Raw genomic sequence first — 17,122 nt, 5'->3', positions numbered from 1 at the left:
CTCCCTCATTATCCAAATACTTTTTGCTTCCTTCCACCTTAGAAGACTTGATAGGAAAGCCTTCACTCAGAACGGAGTGTGAAAAAGTAGGGCAAAGCAGTGACTCAGAACTGGAAATCAGAAAAGCGAGGGCCTAAAAAAGCATTCTGGACTATCGCACGCAGGGTAGTTGCAAAGCTTAATGGGCCCCAAAAGGGGAATAATCAGCATTAGCTCTCCAAAGTATTGCCTGAATGTAGTTATTTTTGGAGAAGTTTAATTCTGCTTGGCTAGCTTATATCATTGAGCTGATTTTGCCCAGGATTGGATCTTGGTTAGAATTTGGATGGGAGACCAGCAAAAAAAAAATCCCAGAGAAAGAGAGATCAATCATGGATGGATGGATGGATGGCTATGGAGAGAGAGAGAGATCAATCATGGATGGATGGATGGAGGGATGGATGGCAAGGGTGGAATCACAGAATAACTTGATCAAGGGCTATAATCAGTGGTGGGTTTCAAAATTATTTAGAACCTCTTCTGTAGGTGTGGTCTGCTTTGTGGGAGTGGCTTGCCAGCCATGTGACCAAGTGGGAGTGGCTTGGCAGTCATGTGACTGGGTGGGAGTGGCTTGCCAGCCATGTGACCGAGTGGGAGTGGCTTGCCGGCCATGTGACCGGGTGGGGGTGGCTTGCCAGCCATGTGACCGAGTGGGAGTGGCTTGCCAGCCATGTGACTGGGTGGGCATGGCCAACTTGTAATATGTGGTGAAACTCACTTAACAAAGCTCTTGCTCAGAAACTCTGGCATTTGAAGCACGCAAGTCTTAAAGCTGTCAAGTTACAAGACCCTTGCACCCTTAACCCTTTAGAAAAAAAACCTCAGGGATGTTCAAACTTGACAGCATTAAGACTTGTGGATTTCAACTCCCAGAATTCCTCCTCCAGTCATGTTGGCTCAGGAACTCTGGCATTGAAGCGCGCAAGTCTTATAGCTGTCAAGTTACAAGACCCTCGCACCCCTAACCCTTTAGGGGAAAAAAACCTAGGGGTGTTCAAACTTGACAGCTTTAAGACTTGTGGACTTCAACTCCCAGAATTCCTCCTCTCACTCTTCATCTTGATGATGTCGGGCGGGGGGGAGGGAGCTGGAACTGGTTCTAAACGGCACGGTAGATTTGTGGAACCTCTTCTATAGAAGAGGTTAGAACTGGCAGGAACCCAGCTCTGGCTATAACGTACATAAGGTTAACTCTGACGAACCAGAGGAAGAGCCACAACCAAGATAACCATCAGATAAATCAAATCTGAGCCCTGTAAACTGAGAAAGCATCTCAGACAAAAACTTCCCTAGTTCTCGTGAAGATAAAGGGAGGGGGAAAACATATTCAGACTTGCAAGATTTTGTGCCTATAAACCTATAATAAAATTACTACTGTATCAGCATGCATAATTTTGGTTTCATAGTCTGATCCACTTTAGAAGGTTGACAAAGACCTCCCTAACTCAGAACCAAGGGATCATAGGTACATCAACTTTCCCTAATCCAATACAGTGCTCTCCAAATATGTTGGAATTACAGCTCCCCAAATGCCCATAATATCCAGCTTTGCCTGCACTCCAAGATGGGCCACTGAGGCTCCCAAACATCCGTTCCCATTTGCCCCAACTTCTTTTGCTGTCGTGTCCCCGGGAGATTGCTTGCATCTCCCTGAGGTTCAAACCACGGATATCTTCTTCTCCAGTAATATTGTATTGCAAACTGGGGCATACAAAACCTTCGCTAGACCTATTCTCGAATACAGTTCATCTGTCTGGAACCCACACTGCATATCAGATATTAATACAGTTGAGTGAGTCCAGAGGTATTTCATGAGAAGAGTCCTCCGCTCCTCTGCTCGCAACAGAATCCTTTATGCCATCAGGCTTGAAATTTGGGGCTTAGACAACCTAAAACTATGCCACCTATGGTCTGACCTAAGTGTAGTACATACAATTATCCGCTACAATGTCCTACCTGTCAACGACTACTTCAACTGCAATAGTACACAAGCACACAATAGATACAAACTCAAGGTAAACCGCTCCAAACTCGATTGCAGAAAATACGACTTCAGCAACAGAGTGGTCAATGCCTGGAATGCATTACCCGACTCTGTGGTTTCATCCCCAAACCCCCATAACTTTAACCTTAAACTGTCTACTGTTGACCTCATCCCATTCCTAAGAGGTCTGTAAGGGGCGTACATAAGCGCCCAGTGTGTGCTTACAGTCCCTGTCCTACTGTCCCCATCTATTTGTACCCATTCCCTGCGTCCATGTCCATGTTTATACTTATACCTGTTACCTCATACATGCTTGACAAAATAAATACATACATAAATGAATACATAAATGAATACATAAATGAATACATAAATGAATGAATGAATGAATGAATGAATGAATGAATGAATGAATGAATGAATGAATGAATGGCTGCTATAGAAGAATACTCCCACACAACCAGAAAGCCACTGAGGTCTGCTCCCAAAATAGAGTCTACAATCCCATGGAGATGCTTTTTCAAAAGGCAACTGGACTATGTTTTTTTCCTTCAGGAAGAAGACATTGCAGGGGACAGGCTTGACAAAATAAATAAAAAATTTTTAAAAATCTAAAATTAAAATCCACACCGATATTCAAGGAAAACCTTTCCCCTCTTGTCTCAGCAATACTTGGGGGGCGCACACACCCTTCAAGCTGTGTACAACCTATTTGCCGTTCTCACCTTTCGCCTTGGAAGAAAAGCAGGAGTGAGCAAATCTGAAATAGAAGTCAAAGCAGGAGCCGAGAGATCCGGGTACCGGAACAGGGAACGGACAGTTATGCCGGTGCGCTCAAAGATGGGTGTCGGAGAGCAGTTGGCCTCGGCAACAAAGAAAAACCTCCAAGGAGCCTCAAAGCAGCCCCAGGAAGCTCAGCTTCCCAAGCGCAACAGCTGCTGAAGGGGGCAGGAAGGAGAGAGAGAAGGAAGAGAGATCGGATTTAAGAGCCTTCATGGAGGCGTAGCATCAAAGGAACCTTGAAGTCTGGGCCACAAGCCTATGAAAAAATGCCTTTCGTGGGCATGCCGCGATACGCAAGCAGGGTGTGGGACAAAAGAGGGAAAGGGGGATCAGCTCGGATTAATCTGCCAGGCATTTTAAGAATTTTTTTTCTGCCTGTCACTCACCATCCCAGGCAGAGGAGCGGTGCAAAAAAACGAGACAGAAAATGAGCCCTTGAGTCTTATTTTTTCCCCTCCCCCAATAAACGTAGAAACGCATCTCCTGGCTCTCGTTTGTGCAACACCCTAGATTAGGCCCCCCAAAAAAACAATAGGATTAGATGGTTGTGGATAACAAATTGTGCAAAGCCCTGGCCTGTTATATGAATCAGACCATCAGGGTAACAAGAGATGATCCAGAGAAGTTATGCAAATAAGAGAGATTACCTTTTGCTAAATGAGCTTGGGCATGTTCCACGAAGCTGAATAACGTGTGCAAATAAGATGGGGTTACATATCTGCATTTATTGCATAAACCCCAAATGGGGGGAATTCACCAGACGCAAGGCAAACACTTTTATGGCTTAACATATTGAGTGAACGGAGCGGAAGGGTCTCAAACGAAGAGAAGCCCGTCCTTTCACCATTTCGGCAATAATATTGCTCAAATGCATCACAAACAACAAATCTTCAATCATATTATGCTCATGTACATATTAATATGTAGCAAAACATTTTAACATTTTTGTTTCAGTAACAATTTTCACAGCATTTTGTCCCTAATATGGTTACTGTTACAGCTGGTCCTCTACTTGCAACCATTCATTTAACAAACGTTCGGAATTATCAGAGCTGGAAAAAAGTGACTCACAAACAGTCCTTAGCAGTTACGACCATCGCATCGGTCCTATGATCCAATTTTATTGATTTATTTTATTTATAATTAAATTTATATTGCCGCCTATTTGCCCATGGCGTTCGGCAGTCAGTATATTTACGATGGCTCCCAAGAGCACAGGATCGCCATTTCTAGCCTTCCCAGGAAGCTTCTGACAAGCAAAATCAGTGGGGGAACCAAGATTCACTTACCAACCACAGCAAAAAAAAAGTTGTAAAATGAGGCACAACTCACTTAACGACCAAATCATTTAGCAACGGACGTCCCGGTCCTGATTGTGTCCATATGTCAAGGAGTATCTATATCTATGTGTTACCATTTTTAAATGTAAGGATGAGCCGCTTTGCAAAATATTTTTGTAGGAATGCCAAAGGGAATTACATTAATGTAAAGGTACCCCTCGCACATGTGATAGTCATTCCCGATTCTAGGGGGCGGTGCTCATCTCCGTTTCAAAGCCGAAGAGCCAGCGCTGTCCAAAGACGTCTCCGTGGTCATGTGGCTGGCATGACTAAACGCCGAAGGCGCATGGAACGCTGTTACCTTCCCACCAAAGGTGGTTCCTATTTTTCCACTTGCATTTTTTACATGCTTTCAAACTGCTAGGTTGGCAAAAGCTGGGACAAATAACGGAAGCTCACTCTGTTACACTAGGGATTCGAACTGCCAACCATCTGATCAACAAGCTCAGCGTCTTAGCCACTGAGCCACTGTGGCCCTTAAATCAGCAACACGAGGCAACAGCAACTGTCCCACATACACACCTCCAGAACATTCCTCTTGGGGGAAATGATCAGGTGCGATCAAGTGATCATGCTATTAAAAGCTATGAGATCCCATCTGAAACCAAGTGAAACCTCAGCTTTAAGGAGTTGCGGACGATGACTTTTGTGAGTGCTTGCATACTCTGGAGCGGTATTGCTCAATCTTGGCAACTTTTAAGACATGGGGGATTCTTAGTGCTCTCTGAGCCAGTTTTCCTGCAGACGTTTCACTCCCCACACTAGGTAGCATCATCAGTGCTGCTAGTAGTAAAAGAGTGTGGTTTGCTGTCAGTTTATATTCTAATAGCTAGCCCTGTCAGTGTTTGGGGAGGGCGGTGTCTTAGAAGTTCTTGGGTTGGGCTGTTTGCTTGTTTGGCATATGAGCCATGGTGGCGCAGTGGTTAGAATGAAGTACTGCAGGCTACTTCTGCTGACTGCTGCTAGCAGTTCGATCTTGACTGGCTCAAGGTTGATTCTGCCTTCCATCCATCTAAGGTCAGTAAAACGAAGACGCAGATTGTTGGGAGCAATAGGCTGAACTCTGTAAACCGCTTAGAGAGGGCTGTAAAAGCACTGTGAAACAGTATATAAGTCTAAGTGCTATCGTTATTGGCAGTTCCTTGTATTTGTTTACTTCATTGTTGGTCTGATGTTAATTTTGGAATTAATCTATGCTCGTCTGGGTGTTGATTTCTGGCGGGGAGGTCTTCGTGTTCCCTTTTGGCTTGTTGATTGTCTCGTTTGCAAAGTATGCAGATTGTATTTATGTATTGGGTTTAACCATTAATAAGCTCAGAGAGCATCAAGGATCGCTCATTTTAACCCTGAGCTACAAATATTCTCCTTTATTGGTAGTTAAGTAGTGTGGATTTCAACTGCTAGAATTTTCCCGCCAGCATTGCCGGCGGGGGAATTCTGGGAATTGAAGTCCACACACCTTAAAAGTTGTCAAGGGTGAGAAACCCTGCTTTGGAGCATCTTTTCCGCTTTGAATCCAAAGCACTGAGCCACACCCACTTGTTTTTAAAAGTGTTTTTTTTTTAAGAAAAACAAGTCAAAAGCCTCCAACCAACCTTCAGTCCCCCCCCCCCAAATATGGACATAAAATTTGAATCTATTGATTATTTCTTATAAATGGCAACGGCTCAAGATCATCCCATGCTTATTAGAAGAAATCTATTCGTCCCCTTTACTTTTATTTCCCCAAATTCATGACCAATTAACAAAGCTGGAATGATTAAAAAAGGACCTTTGCTTGATGCAAATGGTTAAAAAAAAGTAGTGGGTAAATGGAATTAAATTTAACTTTTGGGAAAAGGATGAGGGATCATGATTAACCTAGACTTCCTCAACCAACAAACATAAGTCCTAATCTTAGACCAGGCCAAGATGGGTTGATAGCAAAGTTAATAAAATCCAGAAATGAAGCATTACAATATACAACTGGTGCAAGATCTAACTTGGTCCTTCGATTCTATCATTCTGCAGAATACCGAGGCCTCTTTTACCCTCAACAATATTCTTTAGTGCCCAACCACAATCTCACATAACCCTCATTCTCAGCTCTTTTGTAATGTGTTATTTTCTTCTGTTCCATGTTATCTCCTTGCCTGAACACAAGAAAGATCCATTGACCGAAGAGAGAGAGATTGGTATTGCAGAGAAGACAAGATCTCCAATCAGGTTTAAAGAGGGATAGAAAATGGGCAAAATGGGCAATTGAGAAAGGACAAAAAATAGGCCATGACCGTGAAGATTTAACCCCCTTTCTGGATTGCACACTGTAAAGTCCGCATGATCTGATTAGTCGGGGAGCAGGATGGGAAACACCAGTTGTCTGTCCTTCCAAAAGCTTCATTTTGGATCCTTCCCATCTCTCCAGATCTCATTCAGACTTCGACTTCACGCACTTCCCTCTTCCACGGATGTTGAGGAGGAGCAAAAGGCCCAAGGAGACAGTAGCTGGGACGCACATGGCAAAAGGCTCTTTCAAAACCAAGAGGGTGTAGATGGCACCTGCAGTATCACACATAAAGAAAAGAAAGGCAGGATTCTAAAACCAAAATGCAATACAAGACTACCAATGGCTAACCCAAGCTGGACTGGTTCCCACTTTATTTACGTGTTTATTTTGTTAATGTATAAATACCGTATTTTTCGGAGTATAAGATGCTCCGAAGTGTAAAGCACACCTAGCTTTTGGGGAGGAAAACAAGAAAACAAAATCTGCCTCTCCCTCCCAGCAATTTGCCTCCTTGCAGCAAACAGTGTGTTTCAGTTTCAATTTCAGCACAGCCTGATTATCACAAGCAGCTGATTGTCAGTTGGATCGGCCTCCCAACAATCAGCTGTTTCGGGCTGCAGGGATCGCCATAGCCTATTGCCGCCTGTGCACGCCATATTTTCCACCCATTCCGGGCAGGGGGGATCGGAATGGATGGAAAATGGGGCACACAGAGGCCAAAAACGGGGCGCACGGAGGCAGCAATAGGCAATGGCAATCCCTGCAGCCTGAAACAGCTGATAGTCGGGAGGCCAATCCAACCTACAATCAGCTGCTTGTGCTAATCAAGCTGTGCTGAAGCTGAAACTGAAACAGGCTGTTTGCTGCAAGGAGGCAAAGGCCAAAGGATGGGGGCTAGTGGGTGGGCGGGACCACATTCAGTGTATAAGACGCACCCAAATTTTCACCCTCTCTTAGGTAATTCCCACCCTAGAGTCGGACACAACTAGATAGGGAAACCTTTACTTCTTTAAATGATGGAAGGCCAATTGAGTTCTGTTAATCTTTTGAGGTCTCCATAGAGCTCCACACCAGTCCTTAAACTTGAAGGTAAGGTGGCTAATGGTAAGATAGTGTTACTCAGTGTTCAATGGCTGGCCACCAGTGAGAATGGCTGGCCACCTGTGAGAGGGATCTTGGAGTCTTAGTGGACAACTAGTTAAATATAAGCCAGCAGTGTGCAGCGGCAGCCAAAAAAGCCAGTAATCCTAAATTGCATTAACAGAGGGATACAATCAAGATCAAGACCACGAAAATTGTCTTCAGACAACGCTAGCTCCCTCGACCAAGAAACAGGGATGAGCACCATGCTCCAGAGTGGAACACATGTGACAGGGAAACCTGTGTGTGTGTGTGTGTGGTGTGTGTGTGTGTGTGTGTGTGTGTGTAAAAGATTCTAAGCCATCCCGAGTTACCCTGTGGTGAGATGGGCAACCAATAAATATTATAAATAAATAAATAAGTGGCTGGTGCTCAAATGTGTGTCAGTAAAAGGTTGGGGATCAACAGCTGATTGACAAGAGCCTCCAAGGGGCAGGAATCTGATACCCTCCTGTAAGTGATCCACCCTGTTGTGGGCCGCCAGCGGCCAACGGAGCTGGCAGCGGAGTCGGACAGTGAGGAGGTTGGGGAGGAACATGGGCCAGTCCTGGGGGCTGAGGAAAGCTCAGACGAGGCCTCTGTGTTGAAGACAGAGAGGGAACTAGACAGCAGCGAGGCAGAGGAACAGCTGGAGCCTGTTCCCAGTGTGCGCATGTGCAGAGCTGCCAGAAAACAAGAACAGCTAAGAAAGCAGCGTCGACTCAGGAGTAAAGCCACATCTTGGAGGTGATTGGCTCCCCCTTTAGGGAACAAAAGAGGAGCGAAAGGGGAGGGGGCTTTTGCAGGAAACAATTTGTTCCTTCTGTCAGTTCAAGAGAGGAAAGTTCTGTTTGTGACTTTAAGAGACTCTGTGCCAAGTTTTGCTTTGTCCTGTGTTTGGAAACTAGTTATCTGGCAGTGCTCCAAATGAGATAAGGTGCGTGTGGATAAACATTCCTCTGAAAGACTGTTTGCTAAAGCCTTGCTGATTGTGAATGAAAGGAATTCACAGTCATGTAAATAAGAGAGGTTTTGCTGGGACCCAGACTCTGCTTCATGCTTGTTAAGGAAGCCTGGGTCAGAACACACCCTAACTTGACACAACCCACCCTAATCGAAGAAATAATCTTAGAAATAGTTCAGGAGAAGATCCCACTCAGAAATTCATTAACAGGACCCATCCTTACCTATCATGATCACGGTGAGCACAAAATTGCTGATTTCCTGCAGCAGTTGAGGTCCGAAGGCTAAAAGGAAACCTCCTATCAGTTCTATCCAGCCCAATGTTTCCATGTACCATCCTGGTTCTGGCTTGTAGCCAAACTCCTTCAACGGGAAGACATCTGCAAATTTTTCAAACTGGGTTTTCTGCCATAAGAAGAAAAAGGAGCGTTAAGAGGCAAGGAAGACTAAGGAGTAGAAGAGGGCTGCCCAATTTTTCCAGCGGCCACTAAAGGCAAATAATCCAGATAACATGGGTGGCAAAGCAAAAGAAACCACATTGAAAACATTCATGCATTGGTGAGATATAGATAGAACCTCAGCCTATACCTAAGGCAGAGGTGGGGAACGATGGCCCTTTTATGACTTGCGGACTTCAACTCTGTTGTGGCAGAGCAGCGGCCGGCTGAGCTGTTGGTGGAATCTGACAGCAATGAACATTATGGGACTGCCCTGGAGGCCGAGGAAGACGGGGGGGGGGGGGGGGTGTTCGGAGCCAGAGCAGGGACTAGAGAGTCCTGTTGGGAACCAGATGGCATCTGAGCCAGGGAGCAGTGAGGAAGAACAGGGGGAGGTTGTCCCTGACATACGGATGCGGAGGGCTGATAGGAGAAGGCAGCAGCTGTGGAAACAGGCTCACAGAAGGAAATAGGACACAGGTGGCTACTGATTGGCCCCTCCCAGAGAGCTTATAGGTCAGCGATGGCGAACCTTTTTTGGCTTGCGTGCCACAAGTGGGGGGAGCGTAGGGAGGTCGTGTGCGGACGTGCCGCACCCATAATGCAATGTGCTCCCCCCCAGTGCGCATGCACGCACTACAGGCACTCCCCCCATTTTTACATGCTTTTTTCGCCCTCCCCAGGCTCCATAGGTTTTATAGGAGCCTGGGGAGGGCGAAAAGAGCCTCCCCCACCCCCCAGAAGCCCTCCGGAGGCTTCAGGGACCATCCAGAGGCTTCCCTGACGCCTTTGGAGCGCTTAAAACGACCCTCCGAGCAAACCGGAAGCGTTCTGAAGGCTTCAGGGAAGCCTCCGGATGGTCCCTGAAGCCTTCGGAATGCTTAAAACGATCCTCCAAGCAAACAGGAAGTCACTTCCAGTTTGCTCGGAGCATCGTTTTAAGCGTTCCAAAGGCTTCAGGGAAGCCTCCGTACGGTCCCTGAAGCCTCCGGAGGGCCTCTGGGGGGGCGGGGGAGGCTCTTTCCGCCCTCCCCAGGCTCCTCTGGAGCCTGGGGAGGGCAAAAAATGGCTTTAAAAAAGGGTGAACTCAGCTGGCCAAAGCGCGCATGTGCCATTTGAGACCTTCCGAGCCAGTTTCTAATAAGCAAAGTCAATGGGGGAAGTTAGATTTGTTTTAACAATGGTGTGACTCGCTTAACAACTGAGACAAAAGAGGGAGTAAGGTCCTGTGCAGTCAGATGATGACTTGCTTAATGACCGAACTGATTAGTGATGGAAGTTCCAGTCCCCTATGTGGTTGTAAGCTAAGAACTCCCTGCAAGTTCCTTCAACTGTATCTTTTCTACCTTCTGTTTTGCATCCTAATTAAGGTCTTAATTATTTCTTAATGGTCAACAATCCCAACAGATCTGCAAGCGAGTTTAAAAATCTTGTTTCCCTAAACTCTTGTGGCTCATCTTAACTCAAAGTGTTCTCTCTTCCTCCCAGCCCATTTTTTCTTTTCTTTTTTTAAGTTTACAAAGTAATTTTCACCAATTCAGTGGGGGGAAAAAACAACAGACAGCCCTCTGTCTCAATACACACATTCCGATAGAGAGAAGTTCCCTAAGAATGAGCTCTCCAGCACAAGTTCGAAAGCTCGGAAGAGTAACCTCTGGTTCCAGTGAACAGTCCAGATTGGATCCAGGCAGTTCTCTGTTCCCCCAAAAAAATCTTGCAACGGGCTCTCTCCCAGCCCCAACAACAAAAATTCAAACATCAGCCTTAGGCGCCAAAATGCTTCTACAAATGGAAAGCTGGCCAAAAGCCAGAGAAACTCCCAGGTTTGGAAATACGGAGTATAAACCCAGGCTGTTTACACAGAGGGCAGTCCTGTGGGCTCAGAGTCTCTTCCCTCTCTCCAACTAATTCCCTAAACCGAGGGCAGCAAGTCTGCAATAAACTAGATGGCCAGAACAGGGGGGGGGGGGGAGACACACACACAGAGAGAACAAAACCCATTAAATATGATCAGTCTGTAACCAGCTTTAAAACATCCCCACCTCTAATTGAGATACACTGGAGAAAGGTCTTAAGACTCAAGAAGAGTGTGTGAATGGGGTGTGTGTGTGTGTGTGAGAGAGAGAGAGAGAGAGAGAGAGAGAGAGAGAAACGAAGAGTGAGAGTGATTGTGAGTGGTGTGTGTATGTGAGACAGAGAATGACTGAGTGTGTTTGTGTGAGAGAGAGAAAGAGTGAGAGTGACTGAGTGGTGTGTTAGAGAAAGTATTGTGTTTGTGTGTGAGAGAGAGAAAAGAAGTTGAGCGTGAGTGGTGTGTTTGTGTGTGTGTGTGTGTGTGTGTGAGAGAGAGAGAGAGAGAGAGAGAGAAAGGAAGGAAGGAAGGAAGAGTGAGAGTGATTGTGAGTGGTATGTGGGATAAAGTATTGTGTTTGTGTGTGAGAGAGAAAGAGTGAGAGTGAGTGTGAGTGTGTGAGAGAGGGGGGGGGAGGAATCCCTGCCCTGAAAAGGGAGCATCCTCCGAAGAGAGCAAACAAGCCCTTTGCGGGCAGGAGGCGGTGAGCGCTGCCTCCCCAAGGAAGCTGCACGCATTTTCCTTTGCAAGCGCGCGACACAACTGGCCCGGGAAGGCAGGATTTAGGCCCGAAAAGGCGGCTCCCCGCAAGCGAGGACGAGCCCCGCCGCCTTCAGTAAGGGCGAGACCCGGGCTCGCCCTGCGCAGCTCCTGAAGACCGTTGGCGAGCCAAGCCTTTCCTTAGAGGAGCTCCTGCAACAGCCGCTAGGCGGGGGATCTGCTTAGGTGCCTAGATCCGGGGAGGGCGCGGAAGCGCGGGCGGCCCGGACGGTTGCAGCCCCCGACTTGCGGCTTGCCTCGCCCGGCGACGGCCCGGACTGGCTTCCCCTCCCGTCTCGGAGGCGCCCCGCTCACCATCTGCCGGTGGGCGTCTCCGGCGATCAGGTCGGTGAGCTTGACCGCCCCGCTGACGGCGAAGAAAAGGCCCAGCACCACGCGGAGGGCGGAGAAGAGCAGCGCCATCGTCGCCTTCGCTCTTTCTCCCGCCTTTCCCTCCCGTTGGCCGCCAGCCGGAGGAGGTGGGACCGGGGGACGGAGAAAGGAGGCTGGGAAAGCCGCCCCGGACGAAGCAAGCAGGCGCTTCCCGCTTGCCTTTGGGCAGCCAACCACCCGTGCCTAAATGCGCTCGGCCCTCCCGGGGCCGGGCTAGTAACAGTAACAGAGTTGGAAGGGACCCTGGAGGTCATCTAGTCCAACCCGCTGCTCACGCAGACTAGCAGTAGGGATTCGAACCGCCGAACTTTCTGATCGACAAGCTCAGTGTCTTAGCCACTGAGCCGCCTAGTCAGACTTCGTTTGCTTAAGCTAAAAGGGGCAACCCTGGGCGACTTAATGGGACAGGAGAAGAGAGGGCTCCCGGGCATGTGCAGAGAGCTGCAGGGTGACGGCCAGGCTCCGAAAAGAGAGATCGGAGCTGTTGCGATTTGCCTGCTTCGGTTGCGGCCGTCTTGGGCAGGTGGGAATCGCGTGTGAAGAGGAGCCTGGGCCGGAGTTTCCAACGGAGCATCTTCACGGTTGTCTGTGTTATATGAAGCGTTCTCTAGGAGGGTCCATACCCAGGGATGTTTTAACCCTTAAGCAGACTAAGCACGTGCTTAGGACACCAGGCCCAAATGGGGCAACACAAAGTGGAGGGGGGGGGGGAAATGACAATTTGTAGTGTGTACAAAGGAGGGGGGCACCAAGATTTGTCAGTGCTTAGGGCACCAGTGAGCCTTAATCTGCCACTCTCTGATTTTCTTCAAATTTAAATGGGTAGTTTATAAGAATAACTATCCCCTCCCCCATCAGTATGGCGAGAAGCAGGCTTAAACCACCCTATCAGGGCCCCAGGGATGGAGCAAGTCTGATCTGTGGTTGGATGTTGAGAGGGGTGGGTGGGAATCATGCTGAAGAATTAAATATGCAGATATAAAGAAGATCCCTGGCTGGAAAAGCTAATGGGAAAAGGAAGTCGACAGGAGGTTCCTAGAAAAAATGACCCCCAAAAGAACGTTGCTTAACCTTCCAGGGAGAGAAGATGGGGAACAAGGTGGGAGCCTTTATTAGGTCAGAGGTGGAAAAACCTCTCTTTAAGATTTGGTTTGGTTTAACATTGGGATTGTTTGGGGGTTTTTTGGTAGATCTTTACTGGGTTTTTTTTAAATTGCAAAGCACCCAAAGTGATCAAATACAATAAATAAATCTCTTTGGGAACGTCAGAAAACCAACACACCCGTTTAGGAGAGGTGAAGAAAAAGCAAAATACATAGAATGCCATGAAACTCAAGGTTAAGAGTGGTGTGAAGAGAGAAAACAGGAGAGGGGTGGAGGAGAATTAGTGGCTCCATCAGACATGAAGAAAAGGAAGCATGTTTCATTATCTGTCAGCCTTTCTGAGCTTGCTTGTTTTCTTGCAAACATTTCATTATTCAGCTGGCACTGATGATGCTAGCTGGGTAGGTAATGAAATGTCTACTAGAAAACCACCAAGCTTGAGAGAGCTCCAACTCCACAGTTCAACGGAGTTACAAATTTCTATAGGAAAAGAACTTCTGGAGGAATAGGGGGGCCGGGGGTCTTCAAATTGAGAAAACTCAGCAGGCAGGTATTATGGAGAGGGGAAATTATGTTGCATAAAACTTCAGCAGCCATACCCATCAAACAAATTGTAATTACCAAAAGCAATTAAAAAGCCACATTTAAACACTGTAGAAAAGAAAAATAGAAGCCTTTGCTTACAGAGCAAGAACATTGCTTACGTGCAGTTTTTGTTCCTATGCAGGGAATGAAAAGGAGCATATGAAAGGTGAAGCAAGGATGATTTGTAAAGATGGAGAGGCATAAGGAACATGAAAATAATGCAAATTAAATACTGTTTTCTTAGCTGCAGCTTGCTTGTATTTTTTAACCTCCTCACTGCATAACATTGTTTTCATGAAAAATAATAATCAGATATATATGTGGGGTCTTCAAAGTTGCCTACTTGAGAAATAGCTTCTGCAAGAAAACCACAAAACTCAAGAGATCAACAGTCCCCAGTTCAACCTCAAGCCAAATGTTATCTTCTATAGCTATGTGGGTCTTGTAGATACCAGTATTAACATCAGGCAGTTCATTTGGCTTTGGGTTACAAAGCAGGAGTGTTTTAACAACTTCAGATTTGCTTCAGAGTGGAATTTTGCAGGCTTAAACCACGCAGTCTGTGCTCCATCTCTTCCCAAACATCTTCACCGTCTTTCTCGCTGGGAAGGTAAACATGGAGCTCCAGCTTTGGCCTCATCTGGGGTAGCAAGGGTAGGTCTCTCTGCCACAGTAGCCTGTAGTTCAACCCAGTGACAAGGAAATCGTGTGCTGTGGGGAGAGCCAATTGTCTACGGCCGTGCTGTAGGACATCACGGCTGGCTTTACAAGGAGCTGGCTTTGGAGTAAGGCGGATGGGTTTAGAAAAATGAAAGTAGGTACACTTTTTCTTCAAGCCGTTGTCCAGGTTCATGTTGGAAGGGCAATTCCAGTCTCTTCTTGTTTGAATTCCTGCCCCAGGAAGCTTGAGAGAAGGTAGCTTATTCTTATCCTGGTCTTTGGAATTCGGGTACCTGTTCTATTTTGAAAATGTATTAAAAATAAAACTATGAGGACCCTTAGAAGGCCTGCTAATATCTCTGGTGTAGTAATTCAGTGCATAGCCATAAGTCATTGATAAAATCAATTAAAAAGTATGGAATTAAAAAAAAACTAAGCCTAGGTTTACTGTGTCCCTCCAGCATTTTCCTAAAGAGAAACGTGCTAACATTGATTAGCAAATCCAAATAACTGCTAGATTTAACATTTAATGAAAACAAGATGAAATATTTTGAGACTCTAGCACCACTTTAAAAAGAGATTTGCAAGGTGTGTAATTAGGGCATAAATGTAAGCTTTAGCTGGAAAGATTATTCAGAAGCTAAAGGTTACATGATTAAATTGATGAGTAATTTAAAAGAGGCAGTTGATGTATCTTTGCCCATCAACACAGCCCAGGTTGAGAAATGGGTATGAATTGTTATAGGGTAGAATCATGGAATTTTGAAAGCTTGTCTGTGATTTTCTATGCCTTATCTGCTACAAACTAAAATCAAGATGAGATTGCAGATGGTGCTCCACTTAAAATTGGGACCAAAACTTCCAGTGCTAATAAGTAGATTTTTACTTTTTGCACTATTGCTTGTTCAACAAATAACGGCATCAAGTTAGTCATGCAGTTAAGTGAATCTGGCTTTCCCCATTGACTGTCAGGAATGTCACAAATGACCATCATTTGACCCCAGGACCCTGCACCTGTCCTACACCCATGTTGGGTTTGCCAAGTGCCCAAATTTTGATTACATGTCCGTGAGGATGCTAGGACATCCCCAAATGTAAGGACTAGTATTTTTTTTCTTCCAGTGCTATTGTAATTTCAGTTGCTAAAGGAACAGTTGAGGACTACCCATATTCTGATTTTATTTACTTTCCTTATTTAGGATTTGAGTACTCTTTTCTGAAAGTTCCCATCCCAAATTCACTCAGTTCCCAAAACCATGTTTCCCATTACAATAGGAAACAGTGGGAATATTCATGGAAGACAAACCTAACTGGACTTTTGTGAACCAAGATGGAATAAGGTTTTAAAGATTGTTTTGTGGATAAAAACATTTAAGTGGTGACAAATTACTCAAATTGCTTGTACTTGCAGTGTTTTTTGTAACACTTTTTTGCTTTACTGTTTTTGGTTGTTCTCATTTCCTGCATTTTCTTTTAAAGTTACCTTGTAATGTACCTTCTAAACTATAAAACAGACAGAATTTTGCAAACCAGGATGCAATTTCTCCAGGCCTTGCCTGCCACTTGTAGAGCTTATTCACCTATTGTAAAAAGACTAAGGATACCAACAAAAGCAAACTTACCTGAGGAAATCTACTGTGCTTTTCCAATAAATCTGAAAAGCGTGGCTGGTAATAATGCGAGAAGCATGCAGGTAGATTTGGACTCATGGAGGTTCTCCTAGTGCCCCCAAAAGCCAGATGAGTACCATACTCCGTCTTCATTGCAATTGGATGAAGAGCAATACTGTTTGCCCCCTCCAGCTGCCTCCTCTTAGCTTTCAATGTCTAAGCCTACACATAAAAAATTCAAGCTTGACCTGCATGCAATATTTATCAGTAACTGAATAGGGGTTAACCTTGTTGTCCGGCTTTGTCAACAAGCATACAGCTACTTAATTTCTTCATATCCCATCTTTTTTTTTCTTTTCAAGGTAGCGAACATACCCAACTCTTCTTATTTTCCCCAACAACACTGAGATGGGTTAGGCCAGGGGTGTCCAAACTTGGGAACTTTTAAGACTTGTGGACTTCAACTCTCAGAATTCCCCAGCCAGCCATGCTGGCTGGGGAATTCTGGGAGTTGAAGTCCACAAGTCTTAAAAGTTCCCAAGTTTGGACACCCCTGGGTTAGGCTGAATGACAGGCTTGCCTGAAGTCACCCAACCAGCTTTCTTATCAGCACTAGAACTCCCACTCTCCTGGTTTCTAGCCTTGTGCCATAACCCCTAGGCCAAATTACGAAGAAATATTACGTGAAGTTTGGAAGAAGCTGGCAGCAGGAAGATTTCAAGGCAAGGAATCCAACGTATTCACCATCAGGACAAGACTCAGCCAGCTGGTCTATCCCTGATCCAAGTAAAGAAATTTCATGGGTGTTTTTTTTAAAGGGAAGACTCGTGAAATTGAATCCTGGTCATTTGGCAGAGAAACTAAGCTTTCTTTTCCTAATGAATCAAGCCAGAGATTTCTGACTGCATCAAGCACGTATCTTAACAGTTTTCAAACAAAGCTGTATGAATGTAAACTAGTAACTGAATTCAGGATGTTTTGAAACCTTCCAGCAAATTTGGATCCAATCTGGTTCACTACCCAAATCAGTGCAGCTCAAATGGTCTATTTCTATATTGCTGTTCTACCACCAAGGAAGCTATTTGAAATTGGTTCCAGTCCTCAAATGAGATAATGAATTACAGAATATTGAGGAAGGGCACAGCTGAATGCTAGAAACAGGAAGGAAGGGATTTCAAAAGTGAACTTGAGGGTTACAAAATACTGCAAAAAGCCACTAGGGACTGAA

General features: G+C 45.6%; 1 protein-coding gene across 1 annotated transcript; it reads right to left on the bottom strand.

Annotated features, from left to right (window-relative positions):
- Window positions 1–3,886: 3,886 nt before the first annotated feature.
- TMEM35B (transmembrane protein 35B) lies at window positions 3,887–12,041 on the bottom strand. The gene is made up of 3 exons (XM_081961623.1): window positions 11,858–12,041; window positions 8,719–8,899; window positions 3,887–6,684 (listed from the first exon to the last, which is right to left on the bottom strand). Exons 1-3 carry the CDS (start codon window positions 11,963–11,965, stop codon window positions 6,554–6,556), a joined length of 420 nt encoding a protein of 139 aa, XP_081817749.1. The 5' UTR covers window positions 11,966–12,041; the 3' UTR covers window positions 3,887–6,553.
- Between the last annotated feature and the right edge of the window lie 5,081 nt (window positions 12,042–17,122).

The sequence above is a fragment of the Natrix helvetica genome (genome assembly GCF_964273705.1).
Source record: "Natrix helvetica genome assembly, chromosome: 9".
Lineage (NCBI taxonomy): Eukaryota > Metazoa > Chordata > Lepidosauria > Squamata > Natricidae > Natrix > Natrix helvetica.
The sequence above is the reverse complement of the archived record's forward strand: the minus strand, read 5'-3'. Positions and strand labels throughout refer to the sequence as shown.